Raw genomic sequence first — 27,681 nt, 5'->3', positions numbered from 1 at the left:
CTCTTAACAAGACATTCAACCTCCTTTGTGAACCATGGTTCCCTCACTCGGCCATTTCCTCCCTGCTTGCAAGGGACACACCTCTCAAGGACACACAGTATGTTACTTGAAAAAGCTCCACTTTTCATTTGTGCCCATACCTGACAGTTTCTGCTCCCATCTTATGCTCCCTAATTCTTACCTAATCGCATCATAATTACCCCTGCCCCAATTATAAACCTTGCCTTGTCGTGTGACGCTATCCCTCTCCATTGTAATAATGAAGGACATCGAATTGTGGTCACTATCTCCAAAGTGGTCTCCCACAAACAAATCTAACACTTGGTCCGGTTCATTACCCAGTACCAAGTCCAATGTGGCCGCATCTCTTGTCGGCTTATCCACATATTGTGTCAGCAAACTCTCCTGCACACACTGTACAAAAAGTGTCCCATCCAAACTATTCGACCAATAAAGGTTCCAATCAATATTTAGAAAGTTAAAGTCACCCATGATAACTACCCTGTGACCTCCACACCTATCCATAATCTGCTTTGCCATTTCCTCATCCACATCTCTATTACCATTTGGTGGCCTATAGAAAACTCCTAACAATGTGACCGATCCTTTCCTATTTCTGACTTCAGCCCATATTACCTCAGTAGGCAGATTGTCCTCGAAATGCCTTTCAGAAGCCGTTAAATTGTCCTTGATTAACAATGCTACTCCTCCACCTCTTTTACCAACTTTCCTACTCTTACTGAAACATCTATATCCCAGAACTGCCAACAACCAGTCCTGTCCCTGTTCTAACTATGTCTCCGTAATGGCCACAGTATCATAGTCCCAAGTACCAATCCATGCTCCAAGCTCACCGACCTTATTCCTGATGCTCCTTGCACTGAAATAGATACACTTCAACCCACCATCCTGTCTACCTGTACACTCCTGCGGCCTTGGTATCTTCCTCAGTATCTCACGTCCCTCAACACTGGCTTTTGGACAACATCTCATTTTCCCACCCCCCTGACAAATTAGTTTAAACCCCCGCCCCCTGAAGAGTAGATGCAAATTTCCCTCCCAGGATATTAGTGCCCCTGGTCCCACCTTCCCCAGAATGTGCTCCAATTATCCAAGTAAATGAAACCCTCTCTCCTACACCATCCCTGCATCCACATGTTAATCTGCACTCTCTTCCTGTTCCTCAACTCACTAGCACGTGACACCGACAACAAACCAGAGATGACAACATGCTTTGTCCTAGCTTTCAGATTTCAGCTTCCAGCCTAGCTCTCTAAATTCCCGTTTTAAATCCCCATCCCTCCTTCTGCCTACATTGTTGATACCAATGTGCACCACGACCTGCGACTGATCCTCCTCCCCATTAAGGATCTTGGGAACATGGTCTGAGACATCACGGACTCTTGCACCTGAGAGGCAACATATCATCTGTGAGTCTCTTCTGCTGCCACAGAACCTCCTATCTGTCCCTCTAACCACTGTGTCCCCAATTACTATTGCTTTCCTGCTCTCCTCCCCTCCCTTCTGAGGCACAGGGACGGACTCAGTGCTTGAAGTCCGGTCACTCTGGCTTATCACTGGTAGGTCATCCCCCTCAACAGAATCCAACACAGAATACTTGTTCTTGAGGGAAACAACCACAGGGTACCCCCGCACAGGCTGCTTCCTCCCAGCCCCTCTCACTGTCACCCATCTATTTTCATGTTTCGGACTCTCCAACTCCCTGAAGCTTTTATCTATGATCACCTCTGCCTCCCGAGTAATCCTAAGTTCATCCAGCTCCAGCTCCAGTTCCCAATGCGGTTTTTGAGGAGCTGGAGATGGGTGCACTTCCCACAGGTGAAATCAGCAGGGACACTAACACCATCCCTCACCTCAAACATCCTGCAGGAGGAACATTGCACTGCTTTCACTGCCATTCCCTCTAGATAAAAAGAAAGAAAGATCTTGCCTGATATTCCTCTAATCTAAGGGAGTGAGGAAATAAGTGAAAAAAGAAGAAAGGAAACTTACCTGCTCTTACTCCAGATAGTTAACACATTGTTTGACACCACTCTGATCAATAATAATGCAGGGCTAGCTGATTTAAGAGTAAAGCTTTTTTGAACAAAAGAATGTCATATGATGCACCAGGTATTCTATTGCTAACACTACAAATAGAATATTTCTAAATTTCAATGCTGCATTTGTGTTTTCAGAGCAAATGTCAGCCATTTCCATATAACTTTTCACAAAACTATTCACAATTGTTCTGTGGAAACCAATTTTTCATAGCAGTAAGTAAAACTTTGAGTTAAAGATCATGATTTACTTCATTATCTGTATGATATGCATTTTCCACAGAATATGAGCTTAGCCTAGTTTGATCATTTTTAAGAGATATCTGAGCATGTAGAAGAAAATCTGGAGAATATGTTGCAGGTAGTTGTTGGGGCATGTGATCTACATTTTTTATATCATAAAAAAGCCTCAGTGCTTATGCTATTGTATCAATACATTTTGACCTGAAACTGAAATGAAATCAATTACTGCTTAGGACTAACCCCTCATAACATCCAAATTAAATATCTACAGAATCCGCAGAGATAGAAAAGTAAGATCTGGTGACTCAATAAGCATACCATTTGAACAAGAAATTCTACAATGTAGGTAAACTTATTTATTAATTCAACACACTTCACACATCATAACAACATACCAAAGTAATGGTCAATCAGAAGAAAGATTCCAACTTTGCAACCCATGACATCAGGGACATCCAGTGACTGCAGGAAATCTAGCTGAATATCTCAGACCTAATTGTGCAATGCTGCACTTAAATCTAGACATTAACTTTTAGTAAATACATAAGGCTTGATTCATGTGGTTGCTTTGTGTATGGTATCAATTAGGACATGCTTGAGAGATGCCAAGGGCTATGAATAATATTCTTAAACTGCCTGCAACTTGCCTACAAGATGGTAACAATTCAGAATGCACTCAGTAATTCGCTTGGCTATCTACTGTTTTCTCACAGCTTTACAATGGCTATATCTTAGAAAACCTATAGCTGTTAAGGCACCTAAATTGTTCTGCACAGGAGGTATAATAACTCGGGGTTTTCTATGGATATTTATATAATATTCAGGAAATAACATTCCTGTCTGATTTTTGTAATGATTGATTGCAGCCTGTAGGGATAATAGTAGTGCAGCCAATGGAGAAGTGTAAAATGACTGACAACAACTTCTAGACTTCTATGTTTAACTGTTCCAGAAATTGCCATCCATTTCAGAGGAATGATGATGGTGAAAGCTAACAGTCACATTGTCATTGGTACCATAAAATTTGGTGTTATGGAGTGATCATTTCTTGATCCAAATGTGAAGAAATTTTAATATGGCTCCTCCAATTGGATCCTCAGGACTGCCTTAAGAAAATGTCAAATTAAAAAGGGGGTGCAAAGGGAGCTCAAAATTTCTGTCAGGCAGAATTAAATGTTGACATGAGAATGCTGTTGGTCTCTTAAGAAACTTAAATAAATATATTACAGGAAGTTTAAACATTGGTACAAACTTGGGAAATGCCTTAGTTCCAAAGAATAACAAAAAATGTATTAATTACTTAATGATCCAAACACATGTTGCAAATTATGGTCTTTTCTGAATGCCTTCTTAGGCCTAGTGGTATTGATCAAATCTGTCAGCGATCGCAATGTATTATTTTTGAGTATATAGAGTTAACCCAAAAGCAAAACAATATGATCTCCTTGTAACACGGACTGGATATTTATATCGACTGTAACAATATTCCTTGTAACGTATAGAAGATAGATTCAGCAATGCTTCGGTGTTGTATGTAGACAGTATGGCTGTTGCAATCATATTCAAACAGTACAACTTGTCATGTAATGTTACAAAATATACAATACAGCACTTTCCCACATCTGACTTGCTCAGCCTATCAATGCAGCTTTTTGTTTAAAAACCTAACAAGCATGTCTTTCTTCATGTCCTTCCTTCCCTACAGGAATTCAGAACTTGGGTCATGATCCCTCTGCCTACCCAAGGGTTGGCTAGAAGAGCTGCTAATCAAACCCTCCCTTTGAAAGTGCAACAAGATCTGCAAGAAAAACATTCCACTCTGCTACAGTATGAATGTATGAAAGCCTCTGGGATAAGATAATGACTTCTCTGTTGTTCTTGTTCATCCTAGATACAGTATTCACATCTGTCTACCTATGCCATCAGCCATGGGTTTTCTTTTTAAACTTTTGTGAATTCATTTTGTTTTAGAACCCAACCTTCTTTCACAAATAATTAAATGATTGAAAGATATTGTAAAAGCGTGGAACAGGTAACACACGAACCTGAGTAGACCCAGATTTTGGCAAAAGCCAAACAGGTCCTGCTGATATTCAAAATATCACGAGAGGACTATCATTTAGTAGAACAAAGCTATGCAGACATTTTCCATTTTGTGTTCTGAGCTCTATTGGTAGAATCTGCCACAGGAGCTGAGAAATTTTGATTTAACACTTCTCATCTTTCAAAAACTGAGAAGAATTGGAGTTACGGATCATCAGGGCTGGGTTAACATGTCTAATGTAAATTTGATTAACACATTCGCAGTAAACTGCACATTTCAATCTTGTTTGCTGGTTCCATGCTGGTGCAATAGTTGGCCCAGAGGCTAACTTACCTGGGGGAAAAGATAGGGCATGAGGGATGGTGTCCAGAATGGCAGTGACCCACATTAGTATTGTGCAGCCATTGCAGTTTCTCCTGGTATCACGAAAATAATTTAACACTTACCAAATGTTAAATTGGTAATACTTTTCTGCTGTATTATGTATTTTACAAAGCAGAGTGCACAAAGCAGTCAATTCACCCAGTAGGTAGTTAAAATGGTGTCAGTGGGCCCTAGTAATCCAAAGGATTCTGATCTGCAGATTTATGAGGCTCCCATATAATTTAGATGAGTATCATGACCACTAATGAATGGCCCTGGGAAAATGGCACTGTGAAAGACACTGAACCGTAGTTGCTATCATTTAACCCTACTACTGATTCTTTTTCAGTGAATGGAGAGTTAAAACCTACCCCAGAAGGTTTTGATGTTATACTGAACTCCAAATAGCAACTGGGCATGAACCCAAAGGCCATGGCTCAGAGTAAAATAATGCAGAAGATCTAGAATTTCCTGGCAGTTAGCACGAAAGGCTCTTAATAGCGAGCTTGCATTTTTAAACTACCCCTGCTCAGCACATTTGCTTAATTTCCCAAGACACGAGTCATTTCTTCATCTTTTCCATGCTGAGAAAGAATTTAAAATGAACCACTAAGTCATGACTGGTCTACTACTCCAATTTATAAGATTGACCTTACATAATGATAATATCTTTTTTAGCCTATTCCTTTATAACCGTACATTGGAATATGCCCATAATGAATCCAACAAGAAGAATCCAATGAAATCTATGTGAGAAACAAATAACTGCATTCATTTAATGTCTTTCACAACTTCAGTTCATCTGTTCTCGTCAATAAAAGTATATCTGAAGGGTAGCCACTGTTATAATGAAGGAAATATAGGAGCCAATTTGTGCATAGAAATGTCCCACAAGCAACAGTGAGATTATGACCAGATAATCAATTCAATGTGCTGCTGACTGAGGAGCAAACATTGGCCAGGAAACTGGGGACAACTCCTTTATGATTTTTGATAGTAGCATAGGTCCTTTCATATCCCAGAAGAAAACATGGGATCTTTGTTTAAAGCAAAAATATTATCTACAACAATACAGCACTTTCTGATTACTGCAATGAAGTAACAGTCTGGATTATGTATTCAAGTTTTTTTGGTTGGGAGTTGAACCCACAACTTAGGAGGTGAGAATACTATAATTGAACTATGACTGAGATTCACTGGAAGAGCTCCACTCCAGAGCTGGGGACTCCTAAAACTAAATCAGAGAGATTGAAATGTTGATTCCTTGATTATGGGATTTAGTATTCCTAGCTACACACCAAGTGCATGGAAGATCTGAAATAGTTTTCACTTTTTAAAAGGATTATTAAATAATTAGATAGCAAAAATATAAGCATCCTGCAAGAGACCATTCAAGAATAGGATGAGGAAAGGCCATTTAGCCACGATCTGTTAGCAGAGCAGGTTTAATAGGCTTTTGTTATTCCATACTTCATTATATCTCTATGGAGCAATAGAACTAATTGTTCTTTGTAATTAGTTATTAATTTATTATCCAGCTAAACCAGCCTAATGCAAATAATTTATATAGATAAAATTCTTCAATAATTATAATACTTGCAATTTATCATACCTCAGGTGGTTCAAAGCGATTACATTGAATCGTAAAATCCTTTCTGCACTGTAGGGATTCCATAGAGAAAGTGTCTATTTGGCTCATTGCGTCCGTATCGACCACAATTCCACTGAGGCCCCATTCCCGCAACCCCATACATTAACACCTACTAATTCTCCTGACACTCAAGTAAATTTAGCATGGCCAATCAACCTAACCTGCACATCTTTGGACTGTGGGAGGAAACCAGAGCTCCCGGAGAAATCCACGCAGACATGGGGAGAAAGTGCAAACTCTGTTTCAACCTCTCTGTCTTTCAATTTACTTTTCTTCATTTAAGACAGCCCTAGAAACTAACTACTAACACAAAGATTTTGATCATCTGCCCTAATGTCTTTGTGTGTGGGTTGATGTCTGTTTCATTTTGTAATGGTCCTTTGAAGTGCTTTGAAGGCAGTTTTATCTGCTGAAGCTACTGCATAAACTGCCATTGTTCCTGCATATAAGACTTATAAAACACAAAACCACTAAGCAGAGTTCAATAACAATAATGGTGGTTAACAGAAATAAGAACTTCAGTGTATCCAAGAAAGTAAATGCTATGAAGTTGTAATAGCATTATGACTATGGAAATGTGCTCAGAAACTGGGATTTGGATAATATTCACAAAACACTCTGTTTTGATATTATGACTCATCAATGGCTATTCAAATCCACAAGATATGTTGCAGCTTTGTTACATACTATGAGCTACTATTTATCCTCTCTCTTAGGCAAAGTTCACTTGTAGAAAAAAGATGTTTGTCATAATGAAGTAGGCTTTAAGTAGATTTTCATGATTTAATGTCATATTTTCTTTAAGGGTGGAGTAAAAAGTAACACCATACTCGAACTGATATCCCTTACTGCCAGGTAATGTGGTTTATTTTAAGTTGTGCATTTTGGAATGTAAAACAACTGAGATATGGACAACACATAAAGGGATCTTACTAATCTTAAAACAAATAATTGCTTGGTAGTATAAAACTTGAGTATTGCTGAAAAAAGACACATGGGGCAGAACATTGCAAGATTTTTTGTAAGTGTCCAGTAAGTGTGAAAATGAGAGAATTCCTGATCCGTTTTTTGGGTGAGTTTTCACTCCTATTCTTATGCACTTCGTCCTTGAAAATATAGGCTAGATCATTTCTAGCCAGTGGGTGGAGATTAACTTGCCAGACAGCATGCAGCTCAGACTGGAGCCACAAACTGCACATGCGCAGAAAAACCACAAAAAAAAAAGCAACTCTTCCGACAGAACCCTTCCCCCACCTCCGGGCCACAGACATTGAGGATGCACCCACCCCCCTCAACATTACTGATCACCTTACCCACCCCCTCAACCAGCTGCACGTGATGCCTTTGCACATGGCCTCCTCATCATCCCCCCTCCGGCCCAATTGCTGAGTGATATGGCCTTCTTTCTCCCCTGGCCCTAATCATCACAGAGGCACATTTCCTCCCCAACCCCCTCAACTCCATCAGCACACATTTAAGTGCTGACTTGGCTCCCCCTCCATGCTAACAAGGCAAACTGCATTGAACTCACCCAAACTGCCTGCAACTGACTTGACCTAACAGGGGCATTAAAAACTTCAAGGATGGACAGACAGGCAGGAGGAAATGTCTAAAAAAAGACAGCACTTAGACTTTTTGGATGCTGATTTGGCCAGTTTGCTGAAAGCGGTGGAAGGAAGGTAGGACACCCTCTTCCCCCCAATAGGACACCGCCCCAGGAAAGGGATGCAAATGCAGCCTGGGAAGCAATGGCAGGATGTGTTAGTGCCAGTGCACTGGCCAGGAGGACTGGAAAGCAATGCCGTAAGAAATTGAATGATCTAATACAGTTAGCAAGGGTGAGTATTTAACTTCATCTAGCATCTTCCCCTAAATGACTCCCACCCCCTGCACCCTGCATGCTTCCAGCCCCTGACCCCCCAGCACCTCCCTCTCCCCACTCCATCGCCCCCCAAGAGTATCACAACCCTTGCCTCTGAGGCAATACCTTACAGGACTTGTGCCATTATATTTTACATGGCTCCTTCTGTCCCCATAGGAGAATGCCTATAATCACTGAGAGGGAGCAAAGATAGGGGATGATGAACTTGAGATCCTCATCCAGTTTGAGGAGCGGGCACTGGAGCTCGCGGGAAAGGAGGGGATTTGCACCATAAGTGACAGCATGGTCAGGCTGAAGCACTGAAGTCAGCACCTGTAAATTCTCCACTTGTTGGAGATACCTGCAGTAAGTCGCATGCAGTCCAGATTCCTCTTCCTCCCTTGCACTTAACTTTGTATTCTGTGGTGCAGGAAGGTACCCTGACGCACCAGGGCCATCTGGCATCACGGCCCCCACTGCTGCTCCCACCCATTCTGCTCCTGACAGCTCCGAAGACTCTTCGGTGGAAGCAGATAAAGGGACCTCTGAGGCCAGCATCAATTTTGCATCTGCTTCCCAGAGACTCTCATGTCAATGGGTCAAGTTATTGGGGAGGCATTTGGGTCACTCTCTGGTGGGCACAACACATCTTCTAATGTATATTGGGTTGAGGGGGGGCTTGCCAGAGGCGAGGACTCAGCTGGCCCCACGCTGGGCCTCTGCAATCATTTTTCCTTCAGCTGCTGGAGATACAACAACAGAGTCAGGAAATGCAGGAGGGGATGACAGCAACATTGGATCAACTGTGAGGCTTTTAGGAGAAGTCCCAAAGCTTTCAAGAAGACCAGCTATTGCCTGTCTTGCATGGTTCCCAAGCCAATTTTGTAAGGGAGGCCTCCGCGGTGCAAAGCATGGGGCAGGAAATCCTCACCATGAACGGCAGGGTCCAAGTGATTGTTGAGTCACAGCAAACCACAGCTGAGGGCCTCAATAGGCTTCTCAAAATTCTGTGGCCCGTGGCGGAGAGGCTTGAGAGCTTGCAGCAGTAGGACAGCACTGAGACATAATGAGCTAGCCCTGACAGACTGCAGGGTTAGGCAACAGCCTTTGTGAATGTGGCCTGCTGACAGAGAGTCATGGCTGAGGGGCTGCAGAGCATGGCCTTGTGGGACGTTTGGAACCCACGTGCAGAAACACAGGCTCCTAGTGAGTAAAGTGCATGGTGATCAAGGCCTCCCTCGCCACTCTCGCATGCCTGATCCTTGCTGCCAGCGCTCCAACGGTGGTTGGTGCTGGTTGTCCTCCTCCTTCTCTTCCTCCTCCTCTTCCTCCTCCTGCCGGGCAGTTTCCGCCTCAGTGATGCCCAGCTGGTTGTCCTTCACATCCTCCTCCTGAAAAAGATCTCCTCGCTGCTATGCCTGATTGTGTAGGGCACAGCACACCACCACAACACGGGACAATATCAGGGGGCTATATTGGAGGGTCCTGCAAGAGTGGTCCAGTCCCCTGAACCACATTTTGAGGAGCCCTTTGCACCACTCCACTATTGAACGGATGGCAACGTGGGCCTTATTATATCAGGTCTCTACCTCAGTCTCAAGCCTCTGCACAGGTTGGTACCCATGTCCCCTATGAGCCATCCCTGCACCCTGGGCTCCTGCTTAAAGACCTCTAGGATATCCGAACTCCTCAATATGAAGCTGTCATGCATGCTGCCGGGGTGTCTGGCGCAGATGAACATGAAGTGCAGCTGATGGTCTGACACCAACTGCACATTTATTGAATGGAAGCTTTCTCTTGAATCTTCCTGAATGTTTCACTGGGGCCTTGAGGGCGAAGTGGGTGCAGTCTATAGGCCCAAGCACATTTGGCATCACCGTGATTGTTACAAATCCTGCAGTCCGGGCTTCCTGCTGGACCTGGTCAAGGTCAAATTTAATATACTGGCCAGCCTGGGCATACATGACCTCCTTCACAGATTTGTGGGTGGATGATTGGGAAACGCCAAAAAGGCCTCCACCAGTGGTCTGGAAGGATCCAGTGGCGTAAAAGTTTAAGGAGGCTGTCACTTTTACAGCCACTGGGAGTGGGTGCTCCCAAAGTGCCAGTCCTGCAACAAATGGCGCAGGTGCTGCAATGTCCCCTTTGAGTTGGAGCCGTCGACGGCAGGGGATATCCGACAGTTGTTCAAAGGACACTTTAGTGGAGAACTGCCAAAGTCTCCTCTCCCTCTCTCCTGCCATCCCCCCAACTTCCCATTTTCCTTGGGGAAAATGGCAGCCATGTCCAGTCTTTGGTGGCTGTCTCCCTCTACTGCGAGTGATAAGGCCTGGCCTCCTCTGCTGGCAATTCATCCTGCTGCTCCTCCTCCTCTTCAGCTTCAGCAGCAACCAAAAGAACAGCAAGATCAATGGGTCGTATTACAAAAGCCATGTCATCAATCTGAAGAGTAGGGGAGGGGCATTAATGAAGGAGACAGATAGAGAGGTTAAAGAATTCTGCTCACTCCCCCAGCCCAGCAACACACACCTCCCACATGCCCCCCCACAGCCCCCGAGCAACACGCACTCCCCACATTCACCACCACAGAATGGCAACACAGTCTCCCCCTGCCCCCTCCCCTCACACACACCCAGATCCCATACAGTAGTAGCCCCAGATAGGTCCTAAGGCCGCAACACTGCCACTTTAGAGTTTACAGCCCATCCTCTACTAGCAACTGTGCCTGCTGCTGCCAGTACCAGGACCCAGATTGAGCACTAAGACCTGAGGTCAGTGTTGAGACCTGGGTCTGTGCTAAGAGACAGAAGTCAGACCTGGTGAGCAACAACAGACCCCATTCACTCCCCCCTACCCCCCAACAAATTCATAGCCCAACTCCCACAATGTGAAATGCAACAGTCTCTCCTCAAAGCATGGCAGAGACTTACTTCCTCACTCACCCTCACTGCTCCAGTGCCTGAAAACTACTTATATGGTGTTTTCCTCACCGATTCCAGCTGCAACAAATGAGATCTTTAAGGCAGGTCAGCCGGGATGATTGGGAGTGAAGCTTGCTAATGACATTGTGATGAATGTAAAAATATGCAAATTGACATTTCACCCATTTTGGGCGCGCTCCAAATTATGCTGAATTTTTTTTGTGGTAAAATGGGCGAAAATGGACACTATTCCCACTATCTCATCACGCCTGATTATTACGAATTTTTCCCACCACAAAACGGGCGCAATGAGGTCATAAAATTCAGCCCATGTCGTCAAAGTTTTTTGCCTCATCAGGACAATTAACAAGAATACTAAATATAAAGGCAACAACAATCTTTACTGCATGAGGCAAAAAATGCTGATTGGTTAGCAAGTAGATTTTGATGTGTGGAGGATTTGCCATGGAAAATGCACCAGGTAGTGGCGCAATGGTATTGTCGCTACACTAATAATTCAGGGATCCAGGGTAATGCTTTGGGGACCCACTGTGGCAGAAGGTGAAATTTGAATTCAATAAGAATCTGGAATTAAAAGTCTAATGATGTCTATGAAACTATTGTCAATTGTTTTAAAAATTTATCTGGTTCACTAACGCCTCTTAGGGAAGGAAATCTGTTATCCTTACCTGGTCTGGCCTATTTGTGACTCCAGATCCACAGAAAAGTGGTTGACTTTTAAGCGACCTCTGGGATGGGCTGTAAATGCAGCCGAACCAGTGACGCACAGATCTCATGAATTAAAAAAAACTGAGTAACAGTTACCTGCCACGTTTTGTTTAAATCCAATCCAGGTAGGTTGGCTCTGATTGGTCACAACATTGCGCTGAGGAATGAACTGGAGAATGGCTATCATTTATTCTGTTCGGTTGAACAAGGCACATTCTGTGTATATTCCTTCTGTCTGCAAAGGACAGGGCCATGTAGCTTCTGGCCATAGTGCGAATCTGAGTGATAATCTTTGATTGTCAGTGTAATTCTTAGCACATTCAAGATTGTTTAGCAAAGGTTGTCCAATTACAATATCACGTCTAAATGTGGGACACTATATTTTGAGTTTACAAGCAGGGGCTGGTTGGGTACAGTCAATATCTTGCCTGTTGTGAATGGCTGAAGAAATGTGCTGTTTGATATGATCCGCCAAACCTTTGGGAAGTACAGCCTATGTAGTGTTACACCAGCACTGAAATTTGTATAACATAACTCATTTGTGATAAGTGGGACATATTTTGGCTTGATGGCAGCATCTTGTTAATGGTGAATACGACCTGTGTTGCTACTGCATAGTAAATGAAATTGCAGGCTTCACTTATTGCTCAATTCTGAGATAATCTGAAGTAAATCGGGCACCTTTCAGGACCGAAAGTCGCAGCCTTAGGCCCATTCATGAGTTTGCATGATATAGAGCATGCAATGATATGATCAGGGTAGTCATTATCTTGCAGGGTAACTACAATGCACCCTATTTCAGCATAAAGTTTGCATGTTGTGCAAATGGAATGAGCCCTATGTATGAGGTTGCTGTTAAGGCCATTCTTAGAGCACATGAAACTTCAGTAATTCCAACACGCATACTGAGTAATGAAGGTAGGTTTTTTGGTTGGCGATAGTAGAGAAAACACAGCAGATTTCTCCACGAGCACATCAAGGAAAGGGAGTTGATCTGACTGATTTGATTTATTATTTTCCCATGCGTTAGTATAGAGTGAAAGGTATTGTTTTTTGCATGCTATATAAAGCATAACATTCATAGAGAAGGAAAGGAGAGAGTTCAGAATGTAACATTACAGTAATAGCTAGGGTGTAGAGGAAGATCAACTTAGTGCAAGGTAGGTCCATTCAAAAGTCTGATGGCAGCAGGGAAGAAGCTGTTCTTGGCCAGAATTTTACCGATTCTGGGGTGGGCGAGGCTCGCAGAATGACATTCTCTGTTGACCTTAGGCAGGGTCTTATGAACCTCAGGCAGATGAGACAGTAAAATTCCGGCAGTTGACTTGGGTGGTACATGACTTCAGATATTTGTATCTTTTTCCTGATGGAAGAAGGCGGACGAGAGAATGTCCAGAGTGCATGGGGTCCTTAATTATCCTGGCTACTTTGAGGCAGCAGGAAGCGTAGACAGATTCAATGGATGGGAGGTTGATTTGTGTGATGGAGTGGGCATCGTACACGATCCTTTGTAGTTTTTTGTGATCTTGGGCAGAGCAGGAGCCATACCAAGCTGTGATACAACCAGAATGAATACCTTCTATGCGTATCTATAAAAGTTGGCAAGAGTCATAGCGGACGTGCCAAATTTTCTTAATCTTCTGAGAAAGTAGAGTGGGTTGGTGGGTTTTCTTAACTATGATGTCAGCATGGGGGAACCAGGATAGGTTTTTGGTGATCTGGACACCAAGAAACTTGAAGCTCTCAATCATTTCTACTTCATCCCCATTGATTTAGACAGGGGCATGTTCTCCACTATGCTTCCTAAAGTTGATGATCTCCTTCATTTTGTTGGCATTGAGGGAGAGATTATCATCATCGCACCAGTTCACCAGATTCTCGATCTCATTCCTGTATCCGTCTTGTCACTGTTTGAGGTCCATTTAATGCTCCATTTAAATGATGAATCTGAGCACAGGACAGAGCCCATTAAGGTAAGGGAAATACTGTATGCAACTGTGGATTCATATATAACAAATATGTTGTTTACATATCAGAAATATATGAGAGGAGTAGGACATTAGATGTCATCCTATGGCAGCACCATCTATTAGGACATAAGCAGTGTCATTAAAACTGAACCCAACTGCACAAATTGCTGAGTTCATAAGTTTAACGAATATTGATTCATGCAATGGCACTGGTCTAAATCGTCATGGTACAGTGCTGCAGTGCAAATGTCTTTGGCTTCCTTCAGCGGTACATTGGTGAATAGGCTAGCAATGTAAAAGGGTAATGTCAAATGGATATGGTATCAGTATCAACATGCAAATTCTGTATAGTCTTCGCAAACGTAAAGAAGTCTTTTACCACGTACGTGGAAAATGTATTCAAAACTGGTTACAAGCATGGAGGTAAAATAATGGCAGCCGAAAGCTTCTCATATAGACTGTGAGGCACACTCTGATTGACAGAGTGCTGGCGTGCATATGCCATACATGTGTCAGAAACATGTAGATTGGGTGATTGTGATGTCAATTATCCTCCAAGGCTAACTTTACACATAATCTGCAAATTTGTGCCACAGAGATTCATTTAACGATTTCTCATAAAAACATAAGGAATAGGAGCAGGACTAGATCATATATCACCTTGAGCTTTCTCTGCCATTCAAGACAATCATGGCTGACCTTTTAACTCATCTGCACTTTGCCACCACCCCCATTATTCCTTGATTCCCTGAGAGGCCAAAGCTCTAACTCAAATTTGAATATCATAGAATCATAGAAACCCTACAGTGCAAAAACAGGCCATTTGGCCCATCGATTCTGCACCAACCACAATCCCACCCGGGCCCTTAACCCCATATTGCTACATATTTATCCGCTAACCCCTCTAACCTACACATCTCAGGACACTAATGGGCAATTTTAGCATGGTCAATCAACCTAACTCGCACATCTTTGGACTGAGGAAGGGAACTGGAGCACCCAGAGGAAATCCACGCAGACATGAGGAGAATGTGCAAACTCCACACAGACAGTGACCCAAGCCGGGAATTGAACCCAGGACCCTAGAGCTATGAAGGAGCAGTGCTAACCACTGTGCTACCATGTTGCCCTTATATATGCAACAATGGAGCATCCACAGCCATCTGGGGAAGCAATACCAAAGATTCATCAGCTTCTGAGTGCAGAAATTCCTCCTCGGTTCAGCCCTAAATATTCAACCCCTTACCCTGGGACTGTGTCCACAGTTTCTAGATTTCCAGCTAGGGAGACAACATCTCGGTATTTACCCTGTCAAGCTCGTCAGGATCTTGTATTTTTCAATATGACTCCATAAAAATTCCAGAGACAATAGGCCTAATTTACTCAGTTTCTCATCACAGGGCAGTACTCTCATTTCTGGGACCAATCTAGTAAACCTTTTCTGTACCATCCCAAACTAAGTATATCCTTCCTTAATTATGGGGATGAAAACTGCACACAACTCTCCTGGTGTTGTCCTCATAAAATTGCACAATGACCTCCTTATTCTTGATCTCTAATTCCCTTCCAGTGAAGGGCAACATGTCACTTGCCTTCCAAATTGCTTGTCATTAGTGCATGTCAGAGGTCTTTAGAAACAGGGAACATGATTCACAGTATTGTTCTCTGATGGCCGGTGCAGTGTTAGATCTCCACTTAGTATATCGTCACCCACAGCACCTTTAGTATGGGAGCGATTGATGTCCTCTCCGGCCAGCTGACTGGCTTTGTCCTTTAAGTTTGTGACGACTTTGAGTTCTGGCACCTTTCTGCCCATGAGGGATCTCACCTCCTTGTTGTGTGCCAACTTCTCCTACTTGAAAACAGATGGAGACAGTACAAACAGGTGTGTGTCAGGGCAGAAGAAAAGGATGCCCGGAATGTGTGAATGGTGAGTGGGACCAGCGAAGTGATGAGGACATGACCAACAGGGGAGATGAAGATATGTATTGGAGAGTGAATGGTGATGTCCCTTGAACTGGCAGTAAGATTCTTATGGATTTGTAATGGGTGTGAGAATATGAAAGTTGAGAGAAATGAGAGAGTTACTTACCCTGGTGGAACAAAGGACATTATTCATCTTGTGGCGCTGTGTTGCAGTCCTCTTCTGCAGGGTGTCAGCACTCATGACTGCTGCCACTGCCTCCCATGCTGAACTTGTGACTTTGCTGCTGTCTTTCTGCATGACTGCATGTAATTGTAGGGTATCAAAAGCACTGAGGAATCTTTGCAGAGAGGTGTCAGAGAATTTCAGGGTGGATTGTTTGGCAGCCATCAGTTCCGCTGAGGTGATGGCAGGGTCAACAATTCAGAGGCCGTCCTGCAGTATGTCATGAAAAGTGTGCCGAAAATCTTTGGTACTAACTGCTGCACTAGACAGCAGGAAAGTCGCCATTGCCATCAGTGGGCTCAGTGCTGCCTTTACCACTTGCCATTGAATTTTGCCTATTTCTAGGAAAACCTCATCTTTAGACTCCGTGACAATGTTTAGGAAAAGTTTGAACAGAGCATGTGAGTTAATTAAACAGTGTTTAGAATTATCATAAGAGGTGAAGAAGTCAGGAGCAGATAGCTTCTGACTTCATCAGCTTTATTGCTGGATAAAAGGTGTTAGTTTTGTTGCCAGAATCAAGTGAACCATTAAAGGTCAGGTTTAGTGGGCCTTACCAAATTGAATAGAAACTAAGTGGAGTGAATTATTTGTTTAGAACTCCAGATAGAAGATAAACCCAGATAAATATGCTCAGATATATTTATATCTAATATATCTATTAGATATAAATATCTAACCGAGAACAAGTATTAGTAGCGATGGATCAGGGAAAATAAAGAAAGAATGGTAGATTCTGAAATTGACTTTCCTCAGTTAAATTAAGAAATGAAGTGTTCAAAATTTGAATGAAATACTGAATTACCTACCAGATAAGATTCAAAGTAATTTGAGAGAGTTCAATGTGACTGCAATAACCATCTGTGGGAATAAACTGGGAAACGCAAATGTAGCTATACAAGATACATGAGGTAGCTATACATAACTGTATTCCAATCAACCAACATCCTTACAGCTTGAATCCTGTAAAATTATCACAAGTGCAAAAGAAATTGAATTTATGCTTAAGAATGCCACGATAGAGTTAGGTTGCACAGCTGGAGTTCACCTATTGTGACGGTACTGAAACTAGATGGAATACAAAGACTTTTTGGAATTTCTGGCCACTCTTGTTGAAGAAATCTTCTGTCCTAACAATAGCAAACTCCTGCCACGGGTTTCTTGGTGGCAGGTGGTGCAAAGAACAGGGAACTCTGTTGGCAACAGCAGGATCAGAAGAGCCTACCGCTGGAAAATGGTGGGCTACCTCTGCTGCCATGAAATATATGTCACAAGGTGGAAAATCCCACCCTCTGCTTGGATTATCAGAAGCTAAATGCAGTGACAAAAGTGGATTCATATCCTAGTCCACGTTTGGAAGATTGTATTGAGAAAGTGGCACAATCAAAGTTCATTACGATGATTGACGTGCTAAGCATGTACCTCTATCAGAAAGAGCGAAAGAGATTTCAGCTTTTGTAACCTCAAATGGGCTTCATCAGTTCAAAGACAACTTTTTAAAAATCGTTGAATAAGATTATTACAGGACTGAGTCACTGTGCTGTGTACATTGATGATTAGGTAGTATTCAGTCAAGCATGGGAGCAGTAGTTACAATATATTTGATCATCTGCAGGAAGTTATTTTGGTAGTGAACTTGGATAAGAGTGAATTTGAGAAAGCACAGATCACATATTTAGGCCATAATGTTGGACATGGTCAGCTAGCTCCATGAGATATAAAAATAAAAGCTATTGCTGAATTCCCAGTGCCTTCAACAAAACGGAAGTTTTAAGATTTCTGGGCGTGAGAAGTTTCTACTGGAAATTCATGCCTAACTTTAGCAGCGTGATTACTCCGTTAACTGAAATTCCACTGGACATCAGTGCCAAAATGCGTTCAATAATTTAAAAACTGTATTGAGGACAGTGCCAGTTTTAGAACTTGGAAAAACTACAGCACAAACAGGCTCTTCAGCCCACAAGTTGCACCAATGAAATCAATACCTACTAGGCTTACCTATAACCCTCAATTCTATTAAGTTCCAGGTACTCATCCAGAAGCCTCTTGAAAGACCCTAATGAATTTGCCTCCACCACCACCAACGGCAGCCGATTCCACTCACCTGCCACCCTCAATGAAAAACTTACCCTGATATCTCCTCTGTACCTACTCCCCAGCAACTTAAACCTGTGTTCTCTCGTAGCGACCATTCCAGCCCTTGGAAAAAGCCTCTGAGAATCCACCCGATCTATACCTCTCAATATCTTATACACTTCTATCAGGTCACCTCTCATCCTTCATCTCTCTAAGGAGAAAAGACCGAGCTCCCTCAACCTATCCTCATAAGGCATGCCACCCAATCCAGGCAACATCCTTGTAAATCTCTTCTGCACCTTTTCAATAGCTTCCACATCCTTCCTGTAATGAGGCAACCAGTACTGAGCACAGTATTCCAAGAGAGGTCTGACTAGGGTCTTATAAAGCTGCAACATTATCTCCGACTCCTAAACTCAATCCCTCAATTGATGAAGGCCAGTACACCATACGCCTTCTTAACCACATCCTCTATTTGCGAGGCTGATTTAAGAGTCATATGGACCCAGACCCCAAGGTCCTTCTGATTCTCTACACTGCTAAGAGGCTTACCCTTGATATTATACTCCTTCATCCCATTTGACCTGCCAAAATGGACCACTACACATTTATCCGGGTTGAAGTCCATCTGCCACTTCTCTGCCCAGCCTTGCATCGTATCTATGTCACGCTGCAACCTCTGACATACCACCAAACTATCTACAACACCACTAACCTTTGTGTCATCAGCAAACTTACCAACCCATCCCTCCACTTCTTCATCCAGGTCAAATTATGATAATTATAAACAGCAAGGGTCCCAGAACAGATCCCTGGGGCACCCCACTGGTGACCAACCTCCATGCAGAAGAAGACCCATTTACAACCACTCTCTGCCTTCTGCAGGCAAGCCAGTTCTGGATCCACAAGGTAACAGCCCCTTGGATCCCATGCCCTCTCACTTTCTCAAGAAGTCTTGCATGGGGTTCTTATTGAACGCCTTGCTGAAGTCCATATAAATCACATCTACCGCTCTTCCTTCGTCAATGTATTTAGTCACATTTTCAAAGAACTCAACCAGGCTCGTAAGGCACGATCTGCCTTTGACAAAGCAGTGCTGACTACTATTGAGCATACTAAACTTCTCTAAACGTTCATAAATCCTGTCCCTCAGAATCTTCTCCATCAACTTACCAACCACTGAGGTTAAACTCACTGGTTGGTAATTTCCTGGGCTATCCCTATTCCCTTTCTTGAATATAGGAAGCACATTTGCAATCCTTCAATCCTCTGGAACCTCTCCCACCTCCATCGACGGCGCAAAGATCATTGCCAGAGGTTCTGCAATCTCTTCCCTGGCCGACCACAGTAACCTGGGGTACATCCCATCCCGGCTTTTTAATTAGTTTAATTAATTTTAATTTTTTAATGGCAGCTAATTACGCACAGCAGTTTAAATTGCCAATTGATGCAAGTGATGTGGGTGTTGTCGCTGTTTTTCTTCAGAAGATGGTGTAGGTATTGAAAAGATTGTGGGGTACTTTTCAAACAAGCTAAATGTTCACCAATAAAAATGCTCCATCATCAAGAAGAAAACACAGAGTTTGGTACTGAAAGTTTGAAATTTATGTTGCTAACAATTCATTAGAAACAACTGTTTACATTGACCATAATCCAAAGTTTTCGAAAAAATTTAAAGACTAGACTTTTTTGGACAGAGTTTACTACTACAACAATTTAATTTACAGATTATCCATGTGCCTGGACAATAAAACCTAATTGCAGAAGCATTATCAAGGCCTTAAAGTGCAAAGACAATTGGACATTTGAAATCTGGAAAATAAGACTGAAATGGACTGTGTTATTACTGCAACCTTATGTATACTATTGTATTAATGCAGACATCTTACAATACAATAACATAATGTATAAAGATAAATAGTACTTCATTTGAAAGGGGTTGAGAAAGTTGAACAATCTTTTTGAATCAAGATGGTTTATGTTCCACAAATAGTGGAGAGTTGTCAGGAAAACATGGAATCGTAATGCTTTTCTTTTGGTAAGTCACTGTCATATTTCTCGATATGATAATGAACCAGGACAAACTTCAATAAAAATTTACACAAGGCAACAAAATAAGTAGTTTTGAAGTGGGTTGATTTAGTTAAAAGGGGAGTATATACGCATTGAAGTTTAGGAGAATGAGAAATGATCTTATCGAAACATTTCGAATTCTGCGAGGGGCTAACAGGTTGGAGACCGGTAGGCTATTTCCTCTTGTGGGGGAGTTTAGAACTCAGGAACATAACTTAAGAATAAGAGGTCTCCTTTTTAAGACTGAGAGGAGGAGATTCTTTTCTTTCAGAGAGTCTTTAGTCTGTGGAATTCTCTTTCCAAGAAAGTAGTGGAGTCTGCATTAATGAATCAAGCTGGGTTATATTTTTGGTAGACAAGAGGGTCAAGAGTTAGGGAGAGCAGACAGGAAATTGGAGGTGAAACGACAAATGGATTGGCTATAATCTTTGTGAATGGTGGAGCAATATTGAAGGGTTGAATGGTTTGCTCTTGCTCCTAAGTCCTATATGCCTAATATACCGCCAATGGTGGCGGATCAGAAAATCTGAAGCACCTCCACTTGCCTGTTTTCCATTTTCTGTGCTTTTGCTTCTCTCCAAGCTTTGCACAGTCTGCAGAAACTTCTATACGAGTGCAGCTCCTATCTAAGAGAAAATACTGTCTTTCAAACATGAAACAGGTGCTAGCCATGCATACTGTTGAGTCCAATTTTCAGCTTGAAGCTGTTCAACATTGTATTCTGTGCTGATTTGTATGTTGAACTAATTTAGATGAGGAGGCAACATAAAGCGTGCTACCCACCTTAGCAGGATTGACTGAGCAGCATGACCCTGTACCCAAAAAACAAACCTTAACAGAATTTTCAACTCAACAAAAATTGTTACCTGTTAAAATATTGAAAATAATTATGGAAGTTACAGCTGTACAATCATACTTTGATTTAAAGTCTTTGAGCCTAGGATGCACAAGCATAAATCATTAAGTTAATTACTCAAAATCTGAAAGCAACTACCAATACTGAGTGTTATTTTTAATAGAAAGTAACAAATTATTTTAGAGAATGGACTATTCCAATTTGACAATATGTTCATGTAATTTGCATCATATTACACAAAAGCACTGAATCTAACAACCTGCTCCTTATACACCCCTTGGCCAAAAACAGTGTAGGCAAACTGCTGCAATTAACTAGTAGGAGCTTCAGAAATATTACTTAAAGATTGTCATACTCGGATAGTGCTACAGCATTGTCAGGTTAAAAAGTCACCAAACCTTGTCTAGTAACGCCCATCGTTTACTGTGTTAAAATTCAGATAAGGGCAGTTGGGCTATGGGCAGGATTTTCCTTCTGTAGTGTTTCGCAATGATGGAAGACAGTGTGCCACTCGCTGGTGACAGGATCTTACAATGGAATTTCACATTGAATGCAATCCTTGCTGAAACCCGCAGCAGGCTGCACCATCGGCAGGATTGTAAAATTCCATCTGCATAAATGCCAGCAAGATTTCAGCTTATGTGTTTGTCAGTGTATGGAATAAGTATAGCTGGACAATTTCTTTTTAACGAACATAGTGAAACCCTTTCATGTATTAAAAATGGAACATGACTAGTGAGGTATCAGGCCCAATTTTACTATTGTGTCGCACCTGAAAACAGGCATGAAAACGTGGTAAAGTTGGGTGTGAGGGCATTAACGCGATCCGCACCTGCATCTGCGCAGATAGCTACTTTACTAAAATCCAAATGCATGCATTTAAATTGAATTAATGAACTGCCTGCCCAACTTTATCAGCATTTCCCCCTTTACCACAGTGTTTGCCGATCTGGAACTGTGCTGTAATGGATCTGCTAAATAAAAGTCCGAATCAGGCGCTCCAGCTGCTGAAGAACGTGTTAGGTGCTTCCATTGGCTCACTGACTCAGACAGGGGTGGGGTGGGGGGGGAGGTGGGAAGCACGTCAGATCATTCTCTGGTTGGGCGGGGGAGTGAGGTCAGATCGTTGTCTGGTTGTGGGGAGGGGGGAAGTGGAGAAGGTGGATCAGATGTATTTCTAGTGGTGGGGGAAAGGCCAACTGTTGTCTGGTGGGGAGGGGTGGGATTGGGAGGGCTGATCACTGTCTGGTGGGGAGGGAGGAGGAAGTGGGTCAGATGTTCCTCTGGGAGTATGGTGAGTGAGGCCAAACCTTTCTTGGAGGTGGAGGGGGGGGGGGTGGAGAAAGAGAGAGGAGATGAGTGAGGCCAGATCATTGTCTGGAGGGTGGGGAGAGTGCGTGTGAGGCCACACCATTCTCTGCTCTGGGGAGGCGGGGGCAGGGCAGATTGTTGTCTTTGGGGGTGGGGGAGGAAGACCTGATTGCTCACTGGTGGGGGGGTGGGATGCAGGAGGCAGATGGATCTCTGGTTGGGGGGGTGGGGGGGGGGGGGTAGTGGTCAGATGGATCTCTGGTGGGGGAGGGTAGGGGGTCAGTGATGTGTGTGGGTAGTGGGGGGTGGTGTGGATAAAAGGGATACAGTAATAGAACATAGAACATAGAACATTACAGCGCAGAACAGGCCCTTCGGCCCACGATGTTGCGCCGACCAATTAAGGGAAAAGCAATGGCCCTCTAACCTAAGCCAATCCCTTTCCATCCGTAAACCTATCCACGGACCTCTTAAACGCCCCCAAACTAGGCGCATCTACAACTGCAGCAGGCAGGGCATTCCATTCCCCCACCACCCTCTGGGTAAAGAACCTACCTCTGACATCCATCCTATAACTACCACCCCTTAATTTAAAGCTATGTCCCCTTGTGCTAGCTTTCTCCATCTGAGGAAAAAGGCTATCACTGTCCACCCTATCTATACCCCTAATCATCTTGTATGTTTCAATAAGGTCTCCTCTTAGCCGCCTTCTTTCCAACGAAAACAACCCCAAATCCCTCAGTCTCTCCTCATAGGACCTTCAAATGTTGTAGGGGTGGGGGTGAAGTGTGTGAGGGCCATCGCTCCCACTTTTTGCTCCTGTGCCACTTTGCGTGCTTTTTCAAATTTTTTCTAACTGCGCATGAGCAGTTCAGAGCTCCAATTGTTTTAGCCGTGCTTAGCCCCACCCACAGTGCGAATGGGACTGGCAATGTTTTTTTCAGGATCAGTGCGTATGGGGGCATTTGAAAGCAGATTTCTAAGTTGGATCTGTATTACACTCAGATTCAGCACTTAGAATGAAAATGATAAGATCAGACCCATCGTCTCTTAATGAGCAGTAGTGAATCTCACAATACTTGCAACAAAAAGCATCTGACTAGATGACTGGAAAATGCCCCACTTCTTTTCTGCTTTATCTTTCAATATTTTTACCAATTTAAAAAAGGTCTGAGCCGAGATTCATGGCCCAGAAATAAAAGTATACCGGAAAACAGATTTGTAGAAGTCACAGGGATCAATGTTAGAAAGAATAGGCCCAAGGCCTACGTTGGGTTCTTAATCTCATATTAAGTCAGCAAACTGTGAACTGTAAAAACGTGTCTCTAAGCAAGTTGCTTTAGAAGGGGTGTTGGAAATAAAATTGCATTTTGCCATTAGTGTCCCTCATACAGGTTTTCAAAGGATAATGGCAGGCAACAAATGAAGAGATCAATCTGCTAAGAGGATAGTGGCATCTGGAAATGAGTGTAGCTGTGTTTGCGAGGGACGATATAGGTAAATAGGAAGATAGAAGCACATAGGAGGGAGGTTACTGGCGATTGTACCAGGTGGGTGTGGGTAGAAGCGAAAAGGAAAGGAGGTTACAGGTGATTGGGAGCATGATTATAAGTAACCTGGAATGAGGCAGCGATGATCAGGAAGGAAGGTAGCAGTGATTAAACTGAAGAGCAACACTGATTGGGTGAGAGGGTAACAGTGTTTTGAGGGAAGGAAGTGGTGGCTAAATTCAGGAGGGTACCATTAGTAGTGGCATCCAGGATTGGGAGGATAGTGATGATTAGGAGGTACTATAGATGCTGGGATTGGAAGGCAAATTTATATTTGTTTTTAAATCCCTTCAAGGTATTTGTTCCCTTCTGTACCTCCAGCCTCTTACTCCAAATATCTGTGCAAGCCTGGGCAATTTGCATTCCCATCTCCTTTAACCTATCATTGTCAATTGTGTCTTCACCCAGCTTGGTTCCATCTAAACTGATCTCCCTAAACCACTCCCCCTTAAAATCTATCTCCTTGACCAAGCTCTTGCTCATTCCTCCTAATACCAAACTCTGTCTTAGCAGCCACTTGAGTGCACCTCTGAGTGCCTGGGAATGTTTTTCTCCTTTAAAGATATTGTATAACTGCATGTGTTTTAACATAAATGTGCTTGTGCTTGCAGCTAAAAATGATTTGCAATTTATAGTCTATTTGGCCTTGGCTGACAAATTATACAGACCAAACATTTGCTGTGTTGCAGTAGAAGAGTAGGAAGGCATTTATGATGATATAATTGTATCTGTTTACTTCAGTACTACTTTAAAACAGGTGTAGATGTTGGACAGTATTTGCAATCTAAATGCAATATTAAATTCTAATATGCTCAATACAGTTGAGCTGTAATCTCTAGGTTCTTCTGACTGATATAAATTACTTCTATGCAGGATGTTTTCACCCCATTCTCAAGTAATTATGTTATATCTTTGTAAAACATCAGTCAAACCAATCCACTTGAGCCATAGCTGTAACCTTAATGTGTAATGGAAATACTGATACTACATCCATTTTCTTGACTGTAATCAACTTGTATTGTGTTAACAAAACAAATTAATTCTTGCTTACAATTCATGCTATGTTCATTATTGTCTTACTGTTTGAATGAAGTTACCTTAATAATTTCTTCATTAGTAGACCTGCACTCAACAAGGGGCGACACATCTGTGATGATTCCATTCATTTCCACAGCAACAACCTTAAGAGGAATAGCCACCGTTCTTCCTGTCAGTATTGCAGTGTTGATGATCTCAGTATCCTGATAAAGGAGGAAAATAGCATAATGTTAATCCATAATGTTAATGACAATTCATTGTTTTTAAATGTTTACAAAACTGGTTATAAACAAGCAAACTATGGGTCTAGCATGCAATTTCATTTTTATCGATTTTGGACACCCTAGAATAAAGGCTGGAGATCTCAGGTCAAGTGAGTATGATACAGCTTCAATATTAGAACACAAAATACAATCTTCCTCAAGTTTCTGAGAATTGCTTCCTTTCTCACCAATTTGAAGTTTTTCTCTCCTGTCAACATTCATCAATCCCCAGATGAGAAGGTAAAAACACAACTTGTCATTAACAGGTAATGAAGGTCAAAATCTCAGGATTATTACCTGATCCACATACAAATTGGCACAGCACAAATCAGATTAGACAGATAAATGTGTGGTTCAAAGACTGGTGTGGGACACATAGTTTATGATTCTTGGGGCACTGGTACCAGTATTGGGGAAAGTGGGATCTTTGGGATCGAATACATCCAAAATGTGCTGGGACTGGTGTTTTTGTGAGCCACATAACTAGGGAAGTACAGAGAGTTGTACTCTAAACAATTGGAACAAAGGATCAAATCTGGGAAGATATGATAAATCGAAGAGCAGAGTAAAGGAAAAGAGGAAAAGTATTATTAAGGGAAATGGAAAACAGATGGTGGTGGGAAAGGATAGAGACCACAAGTCTAATAGTAAGTCAACAGATGAAACTAGAGGTTATATTTAAAAAAGGATAAAACTAAAACTCTATCTCAATGCACATAGCATTTGAAACAAAAAAAGAGATGAACTGACAGTGCACATAGTACAATTTGATAGCCATTACGAAGGCAGGAGTACATGGATTGGGACCTGAATATTGAAGGGTACAGGATATTTAGAAAGGGCAGGAAGTGAGGAAAAGGTGGAGAGACGGTTCTGTTAGTTAAGGGTGGTATTAGTACAATAGAGTGGGACACCTAAGTTCAGGAAACCCGGATGTGGAAACGGTTTGGATAGAGATGAGAAATGGTAAAGGCAAGAAGTCACATCAGGCAGTTGGGTATAGACCCTCTAAAAGTAACCACATGGTAGGGTGGAATGTAAAGAAAGAAATAATTGGAGTTTGTCAGAAAAATACAGCAATAATCATGGGCAATTTTAAATTTGCATATCAGTCGCAAAAGTCAGATGTACAAAGGAGGTCATTAAATAGCATGTTCTGGAGCCAACCAGAGAGCAGGCTATATTAGACCTGATGTTGTGCAATACGATGGTAGTAATTAATGATTTCATAGTGAAAACATGCATAGGTAGTAGCAACTATAATATGATTGAATTTTACGTTCAGTTTCAGGGAGGCAGGAGTGGGTCTGAAGCTATGGTCTGCATTTGCCATCTGTTCACACCGTACTACCGTTGCCAGTGAGGTCGAAGAATTCAGCCAAATGTCGGTTCACTGCAGTTGGACCAAGAGAATCCTGCTGGCATGAGTGGCCAGAGAATCCCACCCAAAGTTTTTAAATTCAAATAAGTGAAATCATGAGGGTATGAAGACTGAGGTGGCTAAAATGAATTAGCATATTAGGTTAGAGGGTAGGTCAAAAAAGATGCAGCGGCAAACATTTAAGGGGACATTTCGGCATGTATATAATAGATACATTTCATTGAGTAAGAAAAATTCCAAGGGATGGACCATCCGTCCATGCTCAACACTACCCAGATTAACGATATCAAACTGAAATAAAAAACAAAGATAAGTGACAAGTCAGAAAATTGGATAGAATATAAGGAACAGCAAAGGATGGCTAAAGGATTAATAGGCAAAAATGAGAGTATGAAAGAAAGCTTGTCAGAAATATAAAAACAGTGAAAGTTTGTATAAATATTTTTAAAAGAAAATAGTTAACAAAGTAAATGTTGGTCCTACAGAAAGTGAGTTAGGAAACAAGGAGATGGCAGATTAATTGAATAGGTATTTTGCATCAGTCTTTACTATAGAGGATACAAGTAACATCCCAGAAGCAGCTACAAACCAGGAAATTGAAAGAAGGATGGAATGCAGGGAAATTAGTCATCAGAGAGTAAATTGTTAGAGTTGCAGGCTGACAAGAGCCTGGGACCTGAAAGATTCAATCATAGGGTTCTAAAATAGTGTCTCATGAGATAGTTGATGCACTTTTCCCGGAACTCGTCAAAGGCCAAAGACAGTGGGAAAAGTGCCATTTGAGTAAAGCAATAGAGGCTTTATCTACAGTAAGGTGCAGGCCTTACTTATTCAAGTCATTGTCTCTACGTGCACTCTGCACTTTAGAAGTGCAGCTGGCCTCCCTCATCCCATCCACCTCAGCCTCCGACGACATTGAACTTTAAGGATACAGTTCATGAAGGATATTGTAAGATCAGGAGAAGTGTAATTTTCTCCATTGTGTCACTGTGATATGATCATAGTCATTGATAGCTAGCAAGCTGTCAACATCCAGACAGGAGGGAGACATTCATTAGAAGCTTGGTGAGGGTCTATGCAATATCCCCATTTCAAGATATCATCATCCTCCTGGAATGTAGGGACTATGGGCATTTGCTGTG

At 42.3% G+C, this 27,681-nt stretch overlaps 1 protein-coding gene across 1 annotated transcript in view; it reads right to left on the bottom strand.

The window, feature by feature from the left end:
- Nucleotides 1–27,681, bottom strand: part of tmem132e (transmembrane protein 132E) — a 707,821-nt gene that overhangs the window by 196,572 nt on the left and 483,568 nt on the right. Inside the window, exon 5 of the mRNA XM_080210481.1 lies at nt 24,955–25,098. Within this exon, the coding sequence (XP_080066607.1) occupies nt 24,955–25,098 (144 nt within the window). The remainder of the gene's footprint in view (nt 1–24,954; nt 25,099–27,681) is intronic.

Source organism: Carcharhinus amblyrhynchos, chromosome 23, assembly GCF_965287045.1.
Source record: "Carcharhinus amblyrhynchos chromosome 23, sCarAmb.v2.hapA, whole genome shotgun sequence".
Lineage (NCBI taxonomy): Eukaryota > Metazoa > Chordata > Chondrichthyes > Carcharhiniformes > Carcharhinidae > Carcharhinus > Carcharhinus amblyrhynchos.
Note: the sequence above shows the minus strand (reverse complement) of the source record. Positions and strands in the feature narration are given on the sequence as shown.